Here is a 25,362-nt window from a genome sequence, read left to right as displayed (position 1 = left end):
TATATTCTATGACTGACCAAACATATTCGACCCCAGCTGTGAAGACCTTCCAAGGACTGTTTGTCCAGGGCCCCCTCAAGTCTTGTCGGGACACAAATAAATAAATGAAATTATATATCATTAATTCTCGAATTATCTCTTTCATCAATGCTGAAATTATCTTTCATTAGTTCCGGAATTATCTTTCATTAATGCTTTAATTATTTTCCGTTAATTCTGGAATTATCTTTCATTAATGCTTTAATTATTTTCCGTTAATTCTGGAATTATCTTTCGTTAATTCTGGAATTATCTTTCGTTAATTCTGGAATTATCTTTCGTTAATTCTGGAATTATCTTTCGTTAATTCTGGAACTAAAATTACCTCTTTCATTAAAACCAGAATTTTTCTTTCATTAATTTTGGAATTATCACTTTCATCTATGCTGAATTATCTCTTTCATTAATTCTGGAATTATCTTTCATTAACGCTGGAATTATCTTTCATTAATGCTGGAATTATCTTTTATTAATTTTGGAATTATCGCTTTTATTAATTTTGGAATTACCTTTCAATAATCTTGGGATTATCTTTCATTAATTCAGGAATTATCTTTTATTAATGCTGGAGTTATCGCTATTATTAATTTTGGAATTATCGCTTTTATTAATTTTGGAATTATCACTTCATCGATGTTGAAATTATCTCTTCCATCAATAATAGCTTTTATTAATTCTGGAATTATCTTTTATTAATTATGGAATTATCTTTTATTATTTATGGAATTATCACTTCCATTAATTCTGGAATTATCTTTCATTAATGCTGGAATTATCTTTTATTAATTCTGGAATTATCTTTCATTAATGGTGGAATTATCTTTTAATATTTCTGGAATTATCACTTTTATCAATGTTGAAATTATTTCTGTCATTAATTCTGGAATTATCTTTTATTAATTCTGGAATTATCTTTTATCAATTCTGGAATTATCTTTTATTAATTCCGAATTATCTTTCATTAATGCTGGAATTATCACTTTCATTTAATTTGGAACTAAAATTATCTATTTCATTAAAACCAGAATTTTTCTTTCATTAATTTTGGAATTATCACTTTCATCAATGCTGAATTATCTCTTTCATTAATTCAGGAATTATCTTTCATTAATGCTGAATTATCTCTTTCATTAATTCTGGAATTATCTTTCATTAATTCTGGAATTATCTTTCATTAATTCTGGAATTATCTTTCATTAATTCTGGAATTATCTTTCATTAATGCTAGAATTATCGCCTTTATTAATTTTGGAATTATCACTTCATCGATGTTGAAATTATCTCTCATCAATTCTGGAATTATCTCTCATCAATTCTGGAATTATCACTTCATCGATGTTGAAATTATCTCTTTCATCAATTCTGGAATTATCACTTCATCTATGTTGAAATTATCTCTTTCATCAATTCTGGAATTAACTTTTATTAATTCTGGAATTATCACTTCATCTATGTTGAAATTATCTCTTTCATCAATTCTGGAATTATCTTTTATTAATTCTGGAATTATCTTTTATTAATTCTGGAATTATCTTTTATTAATTCTGGAATTATCTTTTATTAATTCTGGAATTATCACTTTCATTAATTTTGGAATTATCACTTTTATCAATGCTGAAATTATCACTTTTATCAATGCTGAAATTATCTCTTTCATTAATTTTGGAATTATTTTTCATTAATGCTGGAATTATCTTTCATTAATGCTGAAACTATCTCTTTCATTAATTTTGGAATTATGTCATCGATGCTGAAATGATCTCTTTCATTAATTTTGAAATTATCTCATCGATGCTGAAATGATCTCTTTCATTAATTTTGGAATTATCTCATCGATGCTGAAATTACTTCTTTCACTTATTGTTTAAGACCGGTATTACACTATAAAAGTTTGATAAAAGTACTATTATAAAACTTGAAAAATGCAGCCAATAAGGTCAACAGTTGTATTTTCTAGAATGTAACCAATAACCTTATTGGTTAGATTTTTATAAAAGGGATTTTATCAAAATTTTATAGTGTAATACTGGCCTTAAACTCCTATTGATGTTATAAGAAAATAACGGAGATATATAGCACCGAGAAAGAGATATTCACCGAGTCACGTGATCTTCCGATGAATGATGTTGCGGACAACGTTGTCAGCACTGCCAAGGCGAAGACCGCTGACGTCATACTCTCTCCAGTAATATACGCTGATGCATGGCCCCCAAAAAGGGAGAGAAATCACGTATCTACGAGATTCCAGCAAGTGTAGGAAGTGGGGAGATTATTGGGGTTCTCAGCCATCCCTCTCACAATTTTTATTGGGGCCCTTAAATTCGATCTCTTATGTACGCTCATTTTTGTAATGAAATCAGTACGTATAATGGAAATAAGTAGTAGAAGGGCCTACCCAACATGGGCGGCGATACGGGGGGGGGGGCGTGGGGGGCATTGCTCCCCCCCCAGCATCAAAGAAGGAGTCGACTGATCTGATGTATATATGTATATATGAATGGACATCATCATCATCATCATGCCCCCCCCCCCAGACTTCCAAGTCTATCTCCGCCTATGCTACCCAACCAGTATGTGCGATGATGCAGGGTCGTCTCAACAGCATCATGCCCACCTGGACAAAGTTATGATCTGGGACGTCTATCTGCCTAAAAGTATAGGCTACCAATTTAGACATTTTTTTTTACTCTGGAAAATCATAACACCAAAAATCTCATAATCACGCCCCCCCCCCCCACTTCATCAAAGCATTTGATGACCGCAGGTGGACCCATGCTTTAATACGACCCTACCCTGATGAATCTGTGATTGGATGTTGGGTACAGTCGTTGTTTTAGGGCAGCTTGGGCTTAGATGACGTAATCCTCTGTAGTGTTGATCTACCTGGATATCTTTCATGGGGCTGCCTTACTTCTTTCGATCTGATGATGCGGCCTCTTTCAAAAGCCTTCTGGGTTTTTTACCTTGGGTTGCGTCGTCAACCGGATCATCTTGACATCATCGTGGGCCTTCAGGCAGAGCAATGCACAGAAATCTACAAGTCTGGCATAATTGATGTTAATTGACAAGCAAATCTATCTGAGAGAGAGGCTCTCCCTCCAATAGAACCAACAAGGCCCGTGCCGTGCCCGGATTAGCCCGTTTGTTAATAATACCTCCTAGGCTAGTAGGAGCCTCAGAGCACCCTAATTTCCCAGGGCCCTGTTATGCAGTTGAGGTGGCACCAATCTCAGATTTAAAATTTTAGACGTCTTGTGAAAATATCTTTTCAGAAAAAAATAATTTTGCGGCCCTTTAGAATATGTGTATGCATGGCTTCACACAGAGAGAAGATGACAGGGCTTTTGTTCCCCCCCCCCCTCTCCTCACCAAGGATAGGTCTTGCGTACGTAGGCACGATAGGGAGGACTCTTATTATTGCTATATATGGTTGTTTGCAGTGCAGAACTAGCTATTATTGTGTCAAGAATTTTTGCATTTAGGCCCCTTCTGGGCCCTGTGCGGGTGCACCTGTTGCACCTGCCTAGTCACGGCACTGGTTGTTTGCACTTAATATTCACTACAAATGGGGCCATTAAAAATCCCACTCTGGGGGCCCTTTAGCGGTCATTTATCAGTGGTTTCCTTGGCCTAGTAGTCATTTACCTTAGACTCTATTCCTTTTACACTCGTGTGCAAAATTAAGAGACTTAGCACATTATGTCGAATTTCTGAAAAAATAGTGGACAGATTTTAATGAAATTTGGTACGAATACACAGTTACAACAGAGAAAGAGATGTACCATACAAAAGTCATAGTGCGCACGCATGATTGTCAGTAAAGCTCATTATTGCAGGAATGTCCAAAATCCACGTTGCGAGATCGAACCGAAAATGAGTCTAATATGGGGTATGGTCCCCTCTCACAGTCAGACAGGTCGCACAACGTGACGGCATACTGGACACGAGGTAGTTGAGGAGGCTCTGTGGCAATCGGTCCGGGATGGTTCTCGGAGGGGGATGGCGAGATTCAATTGCCCTCCCAAGAGCGTCCCAGACATGTTCTATAGGGTTTGGGTCAGGAGATCTGGCTGGTCAATCAATACGCCGAATATCCTCACTTTCTAGATAATCGTTGACCAGGTGAGCCCGATGTGGACGAGCGTTGTCGTCCATGAACAGGAGCCGGGGGCCAACTGCGCCAATGAAAAGTCGAACATAGGGCTCTAAGAACTCCTCTCTATACCTCCTAGCAGTCACGGACCCTCTGCCAAACACGTGGCGGGATGTGCGGCCGTCCAACATGAGCGTCCAGGCTGAATTCTCGACTCATCTGTGAAGACAACGGTGCTCTAATGAAGTCTGGTCCAAGGCTGATGTTGTCTGCACCATGCTAAACGCGCTCTCTTGTGTGCTGCAGTGAGCGGGACGTAAACAGCGGGTCTTCCTGCATAAAGCCCTCTTTCATGAAGCCTTCGGGCAACAGTAAACCGTGAAACTTGAGTTTCAGTGCTAGCATGCAGCTCACGTGAGAGCTGCGATGCTGTAGCACTCCTGTGACGCCGTGCTGAAAGTGCCAAGTAACGATCCTCATTTGTCGTCGTGGCTCTTCGACGACCTTGTCCAGGTCTTCTCGATATGGATCCAGTGTCCAGAAACTGTCTCCACAAATTGCAGAAGACACTGGGCGTAACATCGAGCTCTGTAGTCACCTGCACTTGTGTTTTGCCATGCCTCCAATCTACCGACGATTCTCCATCTCATTCCGCCATCCATACATTTGTGGCTACTCATCTTACCCCTGATAGCTTATAAAACTTACCAAACTCTTCCGAGAAACACAGCGAATGTCGCCGAGGAGTACAAGCACACGAATCGTGGAAAACGCCTCGTGCCCTCATCATCCCCTCCGTGGTCACAGCTCCGCCCACACGCACGTATATACTTACGTATTCCACACTGAATGTTTGCATACTTCTTCGGTGGCATTATTAGTACCTTTGGTTCAGTAATTTTTGTGGAAACAAACACAAATGTGCAAATTCTCTTAATTTTGCACACGAGTGTATTATCAACGCTTTCCATATCCATTATGTTATTTATGTCGTGTAAAGCAGTGTTTCCCAACCTTTTTCGCCCATGGTCCTCTTTGGACCATATTTTCCTCTCGCGAGCCCCCCCCCCCCCGCCTTACCAATCATCCAATTCCCTCCCCCTTCCACAGGGCCACAAGGGGACTTCCCATCTTGAGAAACATTGGTGAAAAGCAGTGTTTCTCAACCTTTCTGAAAACAAGGACCAGTAAAATGCCTGAAATAATTTGACGGACCTCTTGTGTCCCGTATTACGGGGCATTCCCGTAGTTTTCGTTGTTACGATTTTTTTATACATTTGTCCCGTTTTTTCCAACGATTATTTAATTTGTAATATTTGCAAAATTCGTGAATATACACAGCGTTTTCATAATAAAAATTATATTATGAAAATTAAGACGCAAATTATAAATAATATGAGGCTTTTCGAACAGACGTCATAATCATCATCAGCATCACTCCTGAGGGACATACAGTGGATGATTCCCATAGAGATCAATGTTAAAATTGCCGATTTTAGCGTAGAAATGCGGAAATTTAGTGGACATCAATAATTTTAAAAATTGAATTGAATCTTTGGTTTTCGAAGTATTGAGCTCACTTAGAGATACGAAGCCTAGAAAATTAAATATAAAATAACGAGCGAGACCCACTTTTGAGGTGGATATTCATGCAATAACATTGATTTCAAATTTTTATTTATATCTTCTCAAGCAGGAAAATGAGAATTATTGTCTCCGTGTTGTCTTATACAGGGTGGTCAGCGAATAAGCCCTTATTTCAAAATTAAATATCTCTACAACAAAGATCAATAGAATTATGCGGTAAACGGTACGTTTATTAGCAAAACTGTAAGAATGTTGTACAGAAATTTCGAAAATTTAGTTTTTTTTTTAAATTTTTTAAAATTAAAAAAAAAAAAAAACTGGAGATTTTGTTGTTCCGAAAATCCTCGTTTGTGTGAAGAGAAACCACTGCATTCGCCTAAAGTTACTGCATGGGCTGCGGTATGCGCCATGTGTGCTGACAAATTGTTCCAAAATTGTAACGTAACGTTCGGTAGTAATCGTTTCTCGCACGAAGATAATGCCTCTGGCGCATACGGCAGCCCATGCAGTAACTTTAGGCGAATGCAGTGGTTTCTCTTCACGCAAATGAGGATTTTAGGAACCTCAAAATCTGCAGTTTTTTTTTTTTTAATTTTAAAAAAATTTAAAAAAAAACTAAATTTTCGAAATTTCTGTACAACATTCTTACAGTTTTGCTAATAAACGTACCGTTTACCACATAATTCTATTGATCTTTGTTGTATAGATATTTAATTTTGAAATAAGGGCTTATTCGCTGTATAATCCAATTGCATCAATTCATATAGTTTAGGATGCTTTTAAATTAATTATAGGCCCATATAAATTACATCGAAGAACCGCAGCTTTAATCAAGCATTTTTTGAAGGAAAAACAGATCGATAACTTGAAGTTAAAAAAAAAAATCGAAATTCCCATTATAAAAAGAACAAAACACGGTTCATATTTCTATGTTTCTTTAATTTAGATTTGTTTCTTTCATGAATCGCACAGGAAGTCGCCATATTGGTTATCTTGTATGTCCCTCAAAATATCACGTGATCCAGAAAGCTTCATTGATTTCACATATTTGTCAGGTTTAACATTTTGTTCTCAATTTTTTTGGAATTTTAATTGCGATTGGTGATTGTGCCTACTTCTGACAATGTTTTTGATGGCAATTGGTGATGTCCCGTATATTTAATGGATTATTATTTAAGATCTCAGTTAACCGAATTTTATTTTCCTTAATGAAATATGGTCATCAGATGATTTGAATAATTTTTTTTCGTGACATACATTTTTGTTTATTGCGATTTGTAGCAGCCCTCAACACACTTTCAGCAATTTTAGCAGTAATTAGCAAATTGCATTTAAGGCAATAAATTGCAATTTTTGACAAAATTTAGTGGTATGCCGTATTTAGGATCGCAATTTCCTACATTATTCTCGATGATGTAAGGTAGCCCTCTTCAACCCGTTGCTCGCGAGCACCACACTGCTCTCTGAAGCACAGAGAGCAGTGCTCGATGCTCGTGTCCGATTTCGTACTCACATACACTTGATCAACGTTTCAATTAAACACCCTGTACAAATTGCATTAAATGATTTTTCAACAAGCAAGTAAGCTGCAACTTGCAGTAAGGGTGCTCTTCTTTTGATGATGGGTACAGGCAGCGCTCGCGACTAGAAAAAGGTTGAAAAACCTCTGAGATGTTAGGTGAACCTAAGTATGAAGGTTTTTATTTGAAACCATATGGATATTATCAATTAAAACGGGTGAATAATTTTATCAAGTGCGCCTGCGGACCACCTATGCTGTCATCGCGGACCACTTCTGGTCCACGGACCATAGGTTGAGAACGCTGTTCTTGATAATACAAAAGTCGTCATGCAACAGATGTAGTCGAATTTTGACGTTAATAAGAACCTTAGACGACCGCTTTCCAGTTGTGAATGCATAGCTTTCCGATAAATCTACCTGGACAATCTCGAAGCAGATGTCAAGAACTTTTCATTCGGTCAGATTAAGAGGTTGGTGACACCATTGCTGAATGAAAGGATTACATTTCGTACAGACTAGGCCCACCAAACTAACGGAATAAACCTGTAAATCTTTGATGTGAGTAGGCTTACAACGGGTAATAATAAGAATCCCGTTCAGCTGCTGCCTCTTACCTGCCGGGAGAGACTTTAACAGCTGGTTACATCTATTCAGATGCTCGCATTTGAAGTAGGTATATAAAATCTAGGGTGTAGGCTGTGATATAACGTGCCGACAGTAATTAAAGATGGGTCATAGTATGCAGTGGTGTCTTCACGGGTGGCTCGAACCCGAATGGGACCCAAAATGATTTCATTAGTATTGATTTTTTATCAATTCTAAAAAATTATTTCTTTTATAATTTCTAGATTTTTAACAATCCCGAATTAATTTATTTCAGCGTTTTTCAACCTTTCTGAACCCAAAGGACCAGTGAAATGAATGAAACAATTTGATGAACCACTTGTATCCCGTATTACAAGATTACATTCCAGTATTGTGCATTTTGCGGTTGTTCCGAATTTTTTTTATTCCTTTTGTCCCGTTTTTCAAACGATGCTTATTTGAATTTGTAATGTTCATTAAAATTGTGAATAAACAGTGTTTTCATAACTAATTATGATATTTATGTGGCTATAAATACAAATATTAAACTCAGATATTCGTCAGATTCATTTCCCCCCCCCCCCCTCAATTTTTCAGCGATTTTTACTACAATTGAGAATTTGGATGACTTACGGCAACTTTTTTGTTGGCAATCGGCGACGTTCAGTATTTTATCGTATTTATATCTCAACCTTTGTCCCTCTCACTCCCTTGACAATTCGTGTTTCAAATGCGGCTGCCCAGAATAGTTTGTGGTAAATATTTTCTCATATGAAAGAACCACTTTATAAGCATAAATAAGCACACAAATCAATACCTCCAGCTCACTGCGACGCCTCTGACAAAGGTTGGAGACGCTCCTAAGAGCCACGACGCACACTTTGAGAAATACTACTAAACCACACATGCATCTCATCCATATTCCTCTGCGGAACTTCTAACGAATTGGTACATGTTGTGATATGCGTGCGTGTCCGCAGGACCGCAACTAGATACTTTGTCACCCGGGGCAAGCCGGAGTTTTGGCGCCCCTTGCATGTAGAAGAAACAGTTAAAGGGGGAATTTGGCGCCCCTTATGGTTCAGCGCCCGGGCACCAGTTCCGCCTGCTCCCTCGTAGTTGCGGCACTGCGTGTCCGTGTTGTGAACCTAACAGGAAGCTTGTTTCTGTGTAATTCTTGTATAGTGGATTTTGAGAAATCCTGTAGTATGTGGTCATTTCATCATTTGAATGTTTTTTCGCCAAATACATTTTTGTTTACTTTTAGCGGCCATTCATTTCTTCGCCCTTCACCCATTTTAGCAGTAATTAGCAAATTCGTCGTAAATTGAATTTTTTGGCTACAATTAGTGAAATCCCGTATTTGGGATCGTAATTTCCTGCATTTTTCTTAATGAGGTATGGTGAACTTATTGAGGTATGAAAGTATGATTGAACTTAATGAGGTTGAACCTTTTGAGGTATGAAAGTATAATTTTTATTTGAACCCATGTGGATATCAGTAATATCAATTACAACAACTGAATAATTTTTCATTCAGTTAGACTTGAATTGCCGTTTGCCTACGGACCATCGATACCATCGTCACGCACCAACACTGGTCCGCCTACCATAGGTTGAGAAACGCTGATTTATTTCATTAATTCTAAGTTTTAATTAATTCTGAAATTATTTCTTTTCAATAATTTTGAATATTAAATTATTTCAATTTTCATCAATTCTGAAATTAATTACCTTCCCCAATTAGTGATTTCCATCAATTACGAAATTATTTCTTTCACTGAATTTTGACTAATTTTAGATTTTCAGTACAGTATTTCTAAAAAATCATTTTCCTCATTAATTCTTATTTTCAATATTTTTCTGGAATTATTTCTTCATTAAAATTCAGAAATTATTTCTTCATTAATTCTGAAATTATTTGCTTCATCAAATTCTGATTTTTTAATAATTGTAGATTTTCAATTATTTCTTTTATTTATTTTGAATTATGAAATAATTTCTTTCATTAATTCTGAATTTCAGTTGTTTCTGAAACCATTTCTTTCCAATTATTTAAATTCAATATTTCGAAAACCTTTCATATCATTAATTCTGTGAATATTCCATATTTCTAAAATAATTTCTTCGAATAAATCTAAATTTTCAATATTTCTTGAACTATTCTTTTCATTAATTCTCAATTGTTCTGAAATTATTTCTTCCACATCAACACTGAAATTACTTTTTTGATTAATTCTGAATTCCCATCAGTTTTTGTTCAGTGTGTTCATATTTATGCTATGTGATTATATTTCTCAGCATTTCTGCACAATCTGTAACTATGCATGTCTTTTCAGATGCCAATACCCCCCCCCCCCCCCGTGAATTATTTTATACTGTATTTATAAGAGTCATTAGAGCCGATCTGTGTGTAACATTGAGCATCAAAGCTCAAATCAGACTTTTTTATTAGTAATCTCACATCGTTAATGAAACCGATTCAATATCACATAAAGCAACTACAGAGTGTCACAAAATAATTAAATAGTTCACAAATTCATAAAAATTGAAGGCATATTTGAATGTGGTTTGCGAAAAAGTTATTCTCGCGAAAGGGGATATTTTTGGTACAGGAAAAAAAAAATTAGTTGAAAATTTTATCGGTAGAAAGCACTGCACGAAAGTAAATCACTCTGAGGCCGGAATCGCACAATAAAAATTTGATAAAAGCTCTTTTATAAAACTTGAAAAATCCAACGAATAAGCATATAGTAACATTCGAGCAAATGCAACTGATGATCTTATTGGTTGCATTTTAAGTTTTATGAAAGAACTTTTCTAAAACTTTTATAGTGTAATCCTGGCACGAATATGCAAATCAAAGTCCTATAAAATGCAGCGTGTACGATTAACAGATCATTTTCCTGTTACTGGCGCTTACATAAATTTTCATTCTGATGCTTAAAGTTTTTATTAATGGATAAAGCACTATTGGTGAAGTTGTTTTAAGTCACGAATCACCCACTGAAGCTTTATAAACGTTTCGGACATAAAAGAGATTGAAGAAAAGTTCAGGTCCAATCATGAATCATAATTGGAGTCGGAGCCCAGCGGTTCTCAACATTTTTTCACTCGCGGAGCCCTTTTTAGTAAAATAATTCTATGGTGGAGCCCCGTAGCCCCATTTCTTAATTATTCATCAAAGTTACTGATTTATTTATATTTAAAAATATTTATAATTATTTTTTTAAAGTTTTCTGTTTTTTTTCCTTCAAGAGTCCCTGGAGAGTGCCCAAGGAGCCCCAAGGGCTCCGCGGGTGGAACCGGTTGAGAACCGCTGCTCTAGCCGGACTGGTTTCTTTGCTCCTCTATCGACAAAAATTGAAACTATTTTTTCTGCACCAAAAAAAAAAAAAAAAAAAAAAATCAGTTTCGTGAGAATAGCTTTTTTGCAAATCGCATTCAAATATACCGATTCCTTCAATGTTTGTGAATTTTTAAACTATTTACGAATTTACGAATTTACGGGACACCCTGTGTATCAATTCATATTTGAATAAATGATTTTTCAAACGATTTAAACTCCATTTATTACATGAAATATGTTTTTATGTATCCACATAAGATGAATTGTTCGAACCATTTCCCCTGTCGATAACATCCTTATAGTCATCAGCAAATTTCCACATCAACTTCCACGAGTAATAAATGCATAGGAAAACAAAATTAATCACATATAATGATTGTACGATGGTAAATGAGCCGGGACGTGGGTATGAGATAAGGAAAGAGGTGTATTCGGAGGTATGTTGGAATACACCGCCGAACCAGGACTGCTCCAGTATGGTGGAGGAGGTGACGTGAAGATGGTACTATCAGATGACGAAGGTATTCCACTATAATGATGATGATGAGAGGACACACCAAAGTTCAGCTTCGGGGGATGTGGATACCGTGGAACAAAGAAGTCAGTTTGATACTTGTATACCAATGATGGATCGGACACAGACGGTTGAGTTGCTTGAGCGAGGCCATGGAAATCGAACTTGTAAGCGTATCGTTTGCCGTGTACTTTGGTCATGATGTTCTTGTCGTAATAGTATCGAAGGGCTCTGCTTAGCTTGTCGTAATTCATATTAGGTTTGCTCTTCCGTTCGCCCCAACGTCTAGCTACTTCGTCGGGATCCGTGAGCTTGAATTCACCATTGGTACCTTCCCAGGTGATGCAAGTTGAATTCCTACTGTCTGAAAGGAGTTCTAGTAAGAATTGCCACAGTTGTATTTGGCCACTTCCTGGATAATACAAAGAAAGATTATTTAAATATTTAATTTTTACACTGGATAAGAATAAATGAAATTTTTCAATAATACAGGGTGGTCTAGAAGTCCTGACATGTTTTGAAAAAAAAAAAAAAGTTGTTAAAGATAGAAACAAACGGCTGAAAAAGTTTGAAAGAGAAGTTTTTTTTTACATTTTTTACACAAGATGTCTTGTAAATCCTGATTCGACCTTTATGTCATCAACCGTTCGTCGTAGAAGTATGGTTTCAATTTATAAAATGCCCAAAATGTGTTCAGAAATTACTCTGTACCAGTTTTAAGACTGAAAAGACAGTGATTCATAAAAAAATCTAAATTTTAATATGGTCCCCTTGTCCTCTAACTTCCAATTAGAAAGTTCTTGCTCTGTCTCCCCTGAGGCGATCAAAAAAAAAAATCCTTGTTGGTAAGTGCGATATTCGTTGAGGTATCACAAATCAGAGAAAAGTTGGGGGAAGAACAGCGTAAATGAGGGAAAGGAGCGTTTTCCGTTAGCTTATGATGTTCTTTTCCAACTCAACTTTCTCTCTAACTTTTGAATTCAAATATCTCAGCGATGATTTTTGAACACATTTGTTGAGCTCTTTTTAAATTAGAACTATACCTCTACGCATGGGCTCCCCCAAGGGTGGGGCTGACAGGGCCCAGGACAATTATCAACATTTTTTTGTTTTTTTCATGCTATAAATTCACTACAGAAGGGAACATGAAAAGCCTGAGTTAGGGGCCTGCTAAAGGTTCCAGTCTAGGAGCCCTGCTCCAGAATGTGGAGTTCATGTCTCTACGACGAATGGTTGATGAAATAAAGGCCGAATTAGTACTTACAGGATACCCTGTGTATATACTGTGTTTACTCGCATATAAGACGAGGTATCATATGAGAGATCAAAATAAAGAAAACCATATTTATATTAACTCAACTCCTTATATATTTTCGTTTATTCACTGAAAAAAGCATAAAACTTTAGGCAGGGCCACAACTAAGTACTTTGTCATCCGGAGTCTACCAGACCCGCCAGCTCCCCCATAGTTGCGGCCCTGATTTTAGGGGGCGAACGTGAACGCGCGCGTGCGTGCGTGTTTGAGCACCCACTGCGTCCTCGGCTCTGACGACACTGTTGGCACCACCTGTGTCTGGCCCAGGGCTCTGAATCAAACAGGGGGGCTCCAAAAGTTTTGAAAACTTTCACAATTCTTACGTTATGCCTTTTATAATTTTCATTAAAAATTCCGGAACTATTTCTCTCGTTTGTTTTCGATTGTTTCTTTCATCAATTTTCGATTATTTAATGATTAATTTTCAATTATTTTACTCCCCACGATTCTGATTTTAATTTTTTCATCAATATTGAATTTTCAATAAATCCCGAATATTATCATTCTCAATCAGTCAAAATTATCATTAGTTCTGGAGTTATTTCTTAAATTAATTCCAATTTTTTATTGATTTTTTTTTTGTTGTCTTTTAGTGACATTTTTGTGTTTGAACGAGTACCTCGTCCTATACGTGAGTAAATTTACGGTACAAAACTTTACGAGCGGTACCAGTGGCGTATTTACAGGGAGGCTTGGTGGGCTATAGCCATGCCCCCCCCCCACATCTTTGATCCGGACCCCTAGGCTGAGATAGGCTGAAATCTTTGACGGGGCCCTTCACAGTGAATTCATAATGTAAAAATAACAAAACTAATGAGCTTTGTCTCGGGCCCCCAAACTGGAGCCCTGTTAGCCCTACCCTTGGTGGGGGGCATGGCTATAGCCCAGGGCGGCAAGCTCAGAAAGGCGGCAAATTTGAGGAATGAGTGGCCAAGAAAGTTAGTAGAATGGGAGAAATGCGTCAAAATTCGTTTCAACTTGAATGAATCCGCCTCTTCCCAGACAGCAAGTGACTAGGCCAGTGCGTGGCCAAGAAAGCTTGGTGAGTGAGCAAAAGAGCGCGTGAGCAAGCATGTGAATGACCAAAAGAATGACCTGGAGCATGTGTAAACGCGTAAATGATCAAAAGAGTGGCCTATAATGCAAGAAACCATGTCAGAGAGCGATCAAATGAGTAACCTAGAGCGTGTGTAAGTTTGTGAGTGACCGAAACAGGGAGCGAGCAGTCATGTGAATGACCAAACCAGTGTATAAGTATGTGAATGACCAAACCAGTGTATAAGTATGTGAATGACCAAACCAGTGTATAAGTATGTGAATGACCAAACCAGTGTATAAGTATGTGAATGACCAAACCAGTGTATAAGTATGTGAATGACCAAACCAGTGTATAAGTATGTGAATGACCAAACCAGTGTATAAGTATGTGAATGACCAAACCAGTGTATAAGTATGTGAATGACCAAACCAGTGTATAAGTATGTGAATGACCAAACCAGTGTATAAGTATGTGAATGACCAAAACAGTGACTTAGAGAGTTTGTGAGCATGGGAGTGGTTAAAAGAGTGACTTGAGTCACAGGTGTGTTTGCGGGAGGGAAGGAAGGCTAAGGGGGTTATAGCAAAGGGTGGAATTCGAAGAAAAGAGTAGTCAAGAAAATTAGACTAGAATGGGAGAAGAGCAGCAAAATTCCTGTAAAAAAAGCCAAATGCACCTCTGAACGGTATTTATTTCAGAATTTTTACATACGAATTTTTACTAAAACCTTTAGGTGACGCGGAGGAAGTCTAGCCCAGTGTTTCTCAACCGCCTAGACGCTGTCCGGTACCCCCCGCGCCCTGAAATCAACCAAACTGGACCGTGAGTCAGTCGGCGTTCAATTTTTTCAGAATTATTTCTAATTTTTTGTGTGTATGACCGGGTCTTGCAGTCATAGAAGAAATCGACTGAAAAGTTGAGAACCATTGGTCTAGCCCAGTGGTTCTCAAACTTTTTTCACCCGCGGCTCCGTTGCCCAATCAATGGTTTAATTACGGCTCCCCAGAATAGTTAAGTAGATATTTTCACTCATAAAAAAACGACTTTAAAGTATAAATAGGCATATAAATCAATATCTCCAGCTCACCGCGATGCCCCTGATAAAGGTTGGCGATGAGCCTAGGAGCCACGACGCGCACTTTGAGAAACACTGGTTTAGCCTATGCATATAGCATTTCTTGCCATATTATTTGTAACATGGTCGTTACAAAGAATGGAAGTAAGGATAGAAGTAAAATGGGTGGATGCAAAAGAGAAAAACTTTGTTGTTTTTTAAGTAATTTATTGACTTCATTTCTGTTGGGCTGTTGCCACCAAAATTGCAATTAAATTTGTGGGTTTTTTTTAATTTTTCATATATCTGCACTTACATTAAATTCCGTGTGACCAGAATTTCTGACCTGTTTTGAGAAAAATATTTTAAAAAGCTGTTAAAGATAGAGACAAACGGCTCAAAGCATTCAAATAGGTGGTGGTGCATGATCCCATGCTTTCCTGTGGGAAAAATTTCCTTCCTTTAAGGAATATTTAAAAATTTCTTATTCACTGTAGGCACTCGATTTTTCCCCCTCAAATACTATGGATATCTTTATAAAATTTAACCCGAGCATTTAGGATTTTAATTGTTGGTTATTTTTTTCTCGAATTTTAACTTCAATAACATGTAGGTTTTTAAAAAATCGTCAAAATTTACTCATATTTTGGCGATTAGTGCCATAAAAGTTTTTAAAATAATTTTAATAAAAAATCCTCCTGTTACAGTATATAACACCATAGTGTTGAGAGACAAAATTTCGAGAGATTTGAATGAGTGGTGTTCGAAAAAATGTTTCTTATCTAACAAAAAACTTAGTTTTGAGGAAAGAGCATTTTAATGGAAAACATTAGCATATATAATGCCTGCTAGCAGTTTATAATAAAATATTTTAAAAATATTTCTAGTACAGTAGAACAAAAACTTGAACATAGTTAGACGCAGAAAATTTCACAGTATTTGAGAATTGAAAAATTCAAAAATGTGTTTTTGTGAAAATTTACATGCACCAACCCCCTTAAAGTTTAAAGTGTTTTTTATATTTCTAGGCTGTTTCACTTCTATCCTCACTTGCATTCTTTGCAACACCTGTGTTGCAAAACATGGCGAGAAATGCTATATAGGCTTGACATTCTCCGCGTCACTAAAGGTGCACATGAGAAATTGTTAGTGAATAATAAAAAAAAACCTTTGAAACTTTCACTTTCGAATACTTTGAGCCATTTTTCTCTATCTTTAACGACTTTTTTGAAATATTTTTTCAAAAACAGGTCAAGACAACCCTATATATTTTCTAGAACGTATAATAATGACATTTCAAAAAATATATTACAAAATAACTTCGTTTTATGGCAGGGGTATTGAAACGGAGATGGGTCAGGGCCTCCGCACGGGTTGCCATAAACGTCATTCAGACTACCTAGCAAGTTTGCCACATTTTGAAACACAGCATGCGATTTCGTTTATTCTTATTTTGGCGTAGAATCTTCCTGAACGGCTCACAAATACCGCATAGTGATTGGATGTGGGGCATAGAAATCGCCAATTCTGAGCCCTATCATTTCTTTTCCGCACGACGATGATAATGGCACGAGCAGGGAATTTTTTAACCTGAATATTCTGAGGGAAAATGGACTGCTTACTGGCGTTACAAGCAGCGTGCGGAGCCCTTCTATCTCTAGTAGGTGCTGGTCAGTTGCAGTGGATGATCGGCGGGGGGCTCCGAATTGCTCTTCTTCACTCTTCTTATCTATGTCCGAATTGCACTGGATGCTCCCCCCCCCCCCCTACTGATACCGATTGTTGATTGATAAAATTTTTTTCCCTCTCCGCGCATTACTTTTCCTTCGCACTTCACCCATGCTTAGGACAGGCAGTGACATACAGTCACTGTCGTGAAAATTTAGACATTGCGGCATTGAAACTTTCAGACATTGCGGGCCAAAAAAAAAAATTTCACGAAGCCCGAGGGACAATAAGTTATACTGCAGTATCAAGATTCACGGATTCACACACTAGAGTCCTAACAAGTGGGCTCAATGGGGCTGAGGGCTCCGAGTGGAGCAGGGCGGGTCCCTATATTATTGCAGAATTTTATTTATATATATATTGAATTTTTTTTCATTAAATATGAATTTCCATCGATTCTTCTGATATTATTTTCTCATTAAATGAACTGAATTTTCATTGACTCTGAAATTATCCTTTCATTGAATATAAATCTGCATTAATTCTGAAAATATTTGTTTTCATTAATTCTGAAAATATTTGTTTTCAATAATTCTGGAAATAGTTTTTTCAATAATTCTGGAAATAGTTTTTTCAATAATTCTGGAAATAGTTTTTTCAATAATTCTGGAAATAGTTTTTTCAATAATTCTGGAAATAGTTTTTTCAATAATTCTGGAAATAGTTTTTTCAATAATTCTGGAAATAGTTTTTTCAATAATTCTGGAAATAGTTTTTTCAATAATTCTGGAAATAGTTTTTTCAATAATTCTGGAAATAGTTTTTTCAATAATTCTGGAAATAGTTTTTTCAATAATTCTGGAAATAGTTTTTTCAATAATTCTGGAAAATTTCCCGTTAAATTGCATTTTTTAAACTATTTAATTTTGTAACCAGTAAGGAATACGACTTACTCTTAAGCACCGTTCACATGTGCAAGATTGGGGGTCGCTTTGGTGATAATTACCGGCATGACAACTTTTTTCCCCTCGTAGGGAAGAAAAAGGTGGGAGAGAAGCTCATCAAAAAAAGCCCATCTTTCTTGGGGTGGATTGGAGGTCGACAACGACCTTCTCTCCCATAATCCTTTGCGCCGCGAAAACTGCTATAAGCTCCTTCGTCAACCATCTTGAATCAATCACTTCCGTTCAACCTACGTAACCAGTGACGACTTCCGGAAAGAAGAGGGGGGGATTACCGGCATAAACTTAACGTCATGTGAACGGTTTGTAGCGAAAATCCCCGTTGCCGGGAACTTCCCGGGATGTTTTATTGTACATGTGAACGAGGCTATAATGTAATAGGCCAATACATATCTATTACTTTTGTCGTGCAAGCAAGCTATGTGTGTATTTTCTAGTACATTATATTTTCAAAAACTTTTTTATACGTTAGTAAGAAAGAGTTCATTAATCAATTTTCATACTATTGAAGAAATTTTGAAATTTGTTTGTTGATTAAACTGTCGTATTTGTGAATAAAATACATGTTATCGTACTTGATCTATATATATAAAATTGATTTTCTGTCTGTCTGTCTGTGTGTATGTTCTCTATACAAATCTACAATTTTAGATCGATCGTCGCCAAATTTTGCATATATACCAAATGGGACCCGACTTAAACGATAGGCTACTTTAAAATTTCGTCAGAGCAGGGCAAATGCCCCAAACGGGCAAAAAACTGTCGAGCACCAATGGTTTTTGGACCTCAACAGTTACTTTCGGAACGTTTACTTTGGTTACCGTGGTTCCCTAGCAATGCGTTTCAGATGTGCATATGCCTTTATAATGGTTTGCCACATTTTCAATACTCTCAGTAATGAGGCTTTTTGAATAGACGTCATAATCATCATCGCTTTGAGGGTCAGGTAAGGGTGATCCTCATAGAAATCAGTGTTAAAATTGCAGATTTTAGCTTAGAAATGCGGAAATTTAGTGGGGTTTTCTGTCACATAAATAATTTTAGAAATTGTATTGAATTCTCGATTTTTGAAATATTGAGTTCGCTTAGAGATATACGAAGCCCAAAAAATTAAATATGAAGTAATTAGCTGGACCTACTTTTGAGTTGGATATTCATGTAAAATAACATTGATTTCAACTTTTTATTTATATCTTCTTAAGCTCGAAAATGAAAATGTGTCTGTATTGTCTTTTAATATTCAACTGCATAAATTCATATAGTTTAGGATGTTTTTTAAAATTAATTATGGGCCCGTAAAACACATCGAAGAAATTCCACAGCTTTAATTAAGCATTTTTGGAAGCTGAAATAGGCAGAGATGGATAACTTGAAGTTCATGGGAGGGAAGGGAATCGAAATACTTAGCGCCCTAAAAGGAGAAAAAATATTCATTTCTACGTTTCTTTAAATCTAAATCTGTTTCTTTCATGAGTCGCGCTGGAAGTCGCCATATTGGTTAACTTTGACACGGTTTGCATGTCCGTCAAAGAAAGAGGGAGATATCGCATGATCCAAAAAGCCTCATTGAAGAAAACCCAGGCAACGCCGGGTATTATAGCTAGTAAACTATAAAAGTGGTTTAAAAGTTGCTTTAATAATAAGAGATCTATATGTCATTATGCTAATTATATTATGTACAAAAAAGCTCCGGTGCTTCAAAGCCACTATTCGTAATCATGGTAGTTACAAGTTTTAAAGTGACAATCTGTAGTTGTTGAAGTAACAGAAGTTAAGGAATTTTAACAACTATGGTCAGTTAACTTGATAACCGCTTGTCACAGCCCTGGTTTGAGAGGCTGTGACAGGAGGTATGGCATTTTATTGGCGAACTGTTGATCCTAGAGGTATACTTCCTATTAGAAAAAGTTTCGAAATAACGCGTAGTACTCAGATATGTCATTCATGTTTCAATGGGTTGTACAGTTATTTAAATAAAAAAAACTTTTTTATACAGTCCTCGTGTGTCCCAAACCCCAATTAGAAAGTTGTTGCCCTGTCTCCTGATACCAACAAAAAATTCCATGTTTCTAAGTGCACTGAGATATCCGAATTCGAAAAACGGAGGAAATTTGGAAAAAATAGCTTTAAATGCGGGTAAAACGGTTTTTCAGCATTTTTGGAGCTGTTTTTCCCCAACTTTCCTCAGTGAATATTGCACTTAGAAACATGGAATTTTTTTGTTAACATCAGAAGAGAAAATGCAACAACTTTGTAATTGGGTTCTTGAGCACAGGGTGTCCATATGAAAAGTTAACATTTTATTTTAATAACTATACCACCCTTGCAACATGAATGACATATCTGAGTACTACACGTTAATACAAGATTCCTCGAAAGACTAGTTATTTTTGGAGATGATGATTACAAGGAAGAAAATTCATCTCTGCTCCCACGGGGACTCAAACCCCGGTCTCTTGTATGCCGGACGAGTGCTCTACCAACTAAGCTATGGGAACAGATAGAACATTTCTCCCTTGAGAGCGTATATATATATATATATATTATTATATTTATTATTTTATTTTATTTTATGAAAAATTATCCAATATTTGGATAATTTTTCGCCAGTGAATTGCCATACCCCGATTTGCTATGTACCCTGTATATTAAAGCTATTAATTTTTTGTATAAGTTTTTAGGGGGGGGGGTGTCAGTAATACTGTCAAACCTCGTTAATAAGTCACTCTTCGGAGACAAAAAATATGACTTCGTAAATGGAGAGACTCGTTAACCCTTTATATACCACGTTGCGAAAACTAGAATAAGTAATAATGTGAAAAGTAGAATTGTAATAAATTAAATTATAAGTATATAAATGCAATGACAATAATAAATAGTTATCATGTAAATTACTTGGTAGGCCATTTTAGTTCTAATTAAAGGGAAAAAATGGTTTTGAAACAATTTATCAATTTTCAAACAAATTATCTAACTTGGTACTTTAAAATACCGTCAGTTAAATAAAGGATTAAACAGAGTAAGCCATGGCTGCGCTGATTCCTGTCTACCTATTGATGCAGAAAAAAAACAAATTTTAGTTATTCGAACGAATTCAGTCGGGAAAATTGATTACTCGAGCTTTTCTCAATCAATTGACGTTCATTTGCTACATAATTGCGCATTTGAACAACACAAAATATTACCTCTCTTTCGATTTTTAAAAATTCATAAATTTTTCCGCATGTTTATGGAAATCAAAATATTGTCAACTTGTACGGCATTTTAATTCTTTTGGAACATCATAAATGAAAATAAAATATTCTCTATGGCAGTCATCTTCAACCTGTTCGGTGCTCCGCGGTGCTCCTGGAAGCATCGAGAGTGCTCAATGGTCGTGTCTAATTTGGTGCTCGCGAGCACTTGATCAATTAATCACATGTGAAAATTTCATCCAAGGATTACAATTATACAGATTTCAGGCATACTCATGTCAAAGTTGCTGTAAGGATGCTCTTTGATCGATGATTGATATAATTAGTGCTCGCGACTAATTAGTGCTCGTGACCCAAGAAAGGTTGAAGACCCCTGCTCTATGGGTTCGAAAAAAAAATGGTTTATTTTTCAGTGAAAACTAACTGGAGAGTTTTGTTTATGTGGAATTGGGGGGGGGGGGGGAGTTGATGGAACGATCCTTTTTTTTTCTCCAAAAAAACATAAAAATCGGAAGTCTCTGTCTCTGTGCTTTCCAGTCCCGATACTAATTTTATTAATAGGGTGATTTTTCATATTCCTCCGCTATAACGCTGCTTTGTCTTTGAAGGTGATCGAAATTTTCTTGAATTTGGAGAATATTCTGACAGTAGGGTGAACACAGGGTTACAGATGCTTGAAAATCAATCGTCCAACTAAGATTTGGTGAAAACGTTAAAACGAATCTCTGCCATGGACACCTTTTCAGCAAAAGTTGGCCAAGAACCGCAACTCGCCAAGAAAAAAAAAAATTGCAGCTGAACCATTCCCAAATAAGAAATAGCTCAATGTTGAAAGAATCTGTCAACAAGCCTGCAGTGAAAGGTGGCGGGAATGGAGGCTTTAGCGGCTTTTCTTTTGGGGTCGTTCATGTATTACGTAAGCAAATTTTTAGCCATTTTTGAACCCCTCCCCCCTTGTCAGCAAAATTTCGTCATCAGTACTGCCCCTCTGAATCCTAACGCATATTGGTGGAATCAGAGACGTACACGGGGGGACATAGGGGGCTCGTGCCCCCCTCCCACAATCCAAAATTTATCTTTTAATGCAAAAATAATAATTTTTTTTAAATTGAAATTTCGGAAGAAAATATCTTTATATCTTATTATAATCAATTTCTGTTAATTTCAATGTTATTTGAAAGCTATGAACCAAAAATTTATCTTTGATAAATTCATTGCGACCCACCTTCTAAGCCATATAATGATAAATCACATAAAGGTCCTTGGCCCGCGGACCAAATATGGCCCTGGGGGTTATCTGATGCGGCCTGCCCTCTTCAAACCTAATTTTGTAAAAATGAACTAAGCGGCACATTTACAGATCGCTTAAGTGTCCCGTGGTACAATTCCAGAACATTTAAGGGTCCCGTGGCACATTTTCAGATTACTTAAATGACCCGGGACACGGTTCCAGATCACTTAAGCGATCCGTGACACATTTAGAGATCCCTTGAGTGACATGTGACGTAGTTTTCGAGCGCTTAAGTGACCCCCCAGTGCGGTTCTACATCACTCAAATTACCCGCGGCACATTCTCAGATTATTTAAGTGATGCGTGCCACAGTTCCAGAGCACTTAAGCGGCCCGGACACATTTCCAGAGCACTTGGATCCGCGAAAAATTTAGAGATCACTAAAGTGGCTCTGTGTAGGGCACTTATCAATAGGGGGGGATGTTACTTCAAGTGCCCACAAACTACCGCAAGGTTTTTCTCGCGTTTGGCGCGCCGAGTGAGATGCCATTAAAAATATTTCATATTTTCATAAAGGGTGGTCGATGACGTAAGCATTATCCAAACACCCCCCCCCCTGTCACCAAAAGTCAGCAAATCGGAAACCCCTTCCCCCATCGATGATGACGTAATACTTGAACGGCCCCTTTCTGCTTCAAATGCTAGATAGATCTTGGACGTGAAAAGAGCGAACGTTGAACTCTTATCGTGTAACAGTAAAACCTCTTTTTTGCGGACGCAGGCGGGACAAAAAAAATTGTCCGTAAAAGAGGGGTGACCGTTAATCAGGGGTTTGAAATGTATACTTTTATTATACACGGGAAAATTATTATATGGCCGTAAAAGAGGGGTGACCGCATCTACGGGGTGTCCGTTGAGTGGGGTTTTACCGTATATTGTACAACGATTTGAATGGTAATTTTCGAAAGAGTTTCTCTCACAAAAAAGTGACTCCTTGAGTGGACTCCTAAGTGACTCCTAAAATTATTTAAGTTTTAGTCAGATTTTGTAATGTAGAAACATCCATATTATTCGAATAGCACATGTTTATTAAATATTAATTAATTAAATACACTTACCCGAAGATGTCAATCTACTACTAGTCTGTCCGAAAACTTGGTATGGATCTGTAAAATGATTAAGACAATATCATTAATAATGAAAAACCTCTAAAATTAATTGAAATTGTTTCATGAAATAATATACACACAACCTGTCTATTTCTTGAACACCCAAAAAATTTTAATTATTTTTGTGAAATATTCAAATATTTCATAGAAATTGAAGATATAGATACATGAACAAATTCTCTCAATTATAAAATGAAAAATAATCCATCGTACATAATCGAATATTTCCGATTTAAATTGCTTAGTATAAATTTGTCTTTCCTTCTAGTATTTTTGCGTTTTTTGATTCATTTTTTACCACTTTCCCATTTTTATGATAAAATTGCGAAAATTTTATTATATGTGGTCACTAATGACTCGAATAATTTATTTGAGAAGTTAGAAATATTCACTGTTTGTTTAGCTTTTCCTTTCAATCAACTTTTTGGTTAATAAACTTTTAATCAATTTTATTTTATTACAATAATTGATCATTATAATTGCGTGAAAACCCATGTAGTATAGGGAAAATAATTTTTGGAAAAAAAAATTATTTCCGTTAATCCACAGAAAATTAAAAATTCCTGGTAGAAGGTAATGAGAAAAATTTTTGATAATTAATTTTTTTTTAAAGATCATAAGAAATTGAGTTAGCGTTGAAAAAGAAGTATCTCTAATATTCTCTCTCACACACACATCAGACCTTTTAATTCCTCAAAATGATTTTTACTTACAAAAAATGTGTGTGAAAATCACTTAAATTTTTAACAAAGCGTTGCTTAAACGCTACGTCAAGAAAGAATTTCAATGTTGCAGAATGTTTTTATAAAGTCGTGCTTTATTTACCTTGTGCTTGAGTTGGGGACAGAGTACTCCAAGTAGTCTTGTAAGTTGGATCTGAAAAACAAAAATTCATAGAATCAATTCAATAAGTAAATACCCGTTTAAGTCGATACATCACGTATAGTTCTTGCATTTCCTGAAAATCAGGATAAAAATTTACCATTAAATACTCGAAACAAACTTTTTAAACAATAAAAATCAGACAAAATGTTTATCTTATTCTTTTCGAATTTGTATTCTGACCAAAAATTTACAATTTTGGAGAGCCTCGTCGCTACTAATCACATAAGAAGCTTCACAATTTTCTAGAAACCGGCATTTAATTACGTACCTGAGAACAGCATGCTCTGGATCTTGACTCGTAAATTGATGAATGACCGATAACCACTAAATTTTAAAATATAATATTACAAGATAAAAATTTACATTTTTCTACAATATACCCCAAATACTCGGATTGGACAAAGACACAATCCATTTTAAAAGTCGATTTTTGTAGACACCGCAAAAAAAGGATTATTTAACTAGCAGACACACTCGTGTGACTTGATCAATTAGTTTTTAAAATTTATATTATTGTTGATAAAAATTCCAGATTATATGGATAAAATTTTAGGAGAAAAAAATGAAGTGTATAACGTGTGTACATATATCCATAGGTGAAGTGAAATGAGATAATACACATTTTTATTCATTGAGGTGATTCCAAGAAGTTCTCGTTCGAATATGAATGGGCCCATTGATACACTTTAATCGTGAAACACAAATGATGGATAGATGACATTCTTATGCTGTGGGGAAGGGGTGTGTGTGGGGGGGGGACTTTCTACCGAAACGGAACAGCCAATCCGGAAAAAGGGGGCGCGAAACATCACTCTGTCAAGCGCTTTTTGATTGGTAGCTTTTCCGCCACTCACACACATACTCCTTTGAAAGCAAATAACTCCCTGATGTGTCCGGCAGTTAGAAATGACCTAAGCTTTATCTTATGGGTATGTATAGTAATATCCTACCATGGACATTTCAAAACTGAAATTTTCTCAAGTTGTCATTAAAAATGAATATGAATTGAAAATTTTAGATGTAAAAAATTAGTTTCTGTTATAGTTAACTATAATTTTTTAAATTTTTGTATGGGTATTGTTTTGATAACTAAGAATCTATGAATAGTCAGTTTCGGTTTACGGAAATTATTTTTTTCCTAAAAAATAATGTAAAA

At 36.3% G+C, this 25,362-nt stretch overlaps 1 protein-coding gene across 1 annotated transcript in view; it reads right to left on the bottom strand.

Annotated features, from left to right (window-relative positions):
- Window positions 1-11,378: 11,378 nt before the first annotated feature.
- LOC149072914 (uncharacterized) overlaps window positions 11,379-25,362 on the bottom strand; it is a 41,653-nt gene continuing 27,669 nt past the window's right edge. The window contains exons 2-4 of the mRNA XM_089246314.1: window positions 24,147-24,197; window positions 23,271-23,318; window positions 11,379-12,101 (exon numbers count right to left, since the gene is read on the bottom strand). Of these exons, the coding sequence (XP_089102440.1) occupies window positions 11,539-12,101; window positions 23,271-23,318; window positions 24,147-24,197 (662 nt within the window). The 3' untranslated portion in view covers window positions 11,379-11,538. The remainder of the gene's footprint in view (window positions 12,102-23,270; window positions 23,319-24,146; window positions 24,198-25,362) is intronic.

Source organism: Pholcus phalangioides, unplaced genomic scaffold (assembly GCF_987345545.1).
Source record: "Pholcus phalangioides strain wild (caught in Gottingen) unplaced genomic scaffold, Ppha-v1.0 ptg000017l_1, whole genome shotgun sequence".
In the NCBI taxonomy this organism is placed as follows: Eukaryota; Metazoa; Arthropoda; class Arachnida; order Araneae; family Pholcidae; genus Pholcus; species Pholcus phalangioides.
This window is presented reverse-complemented; position numbering and strand designations above follow the sequence as displayed.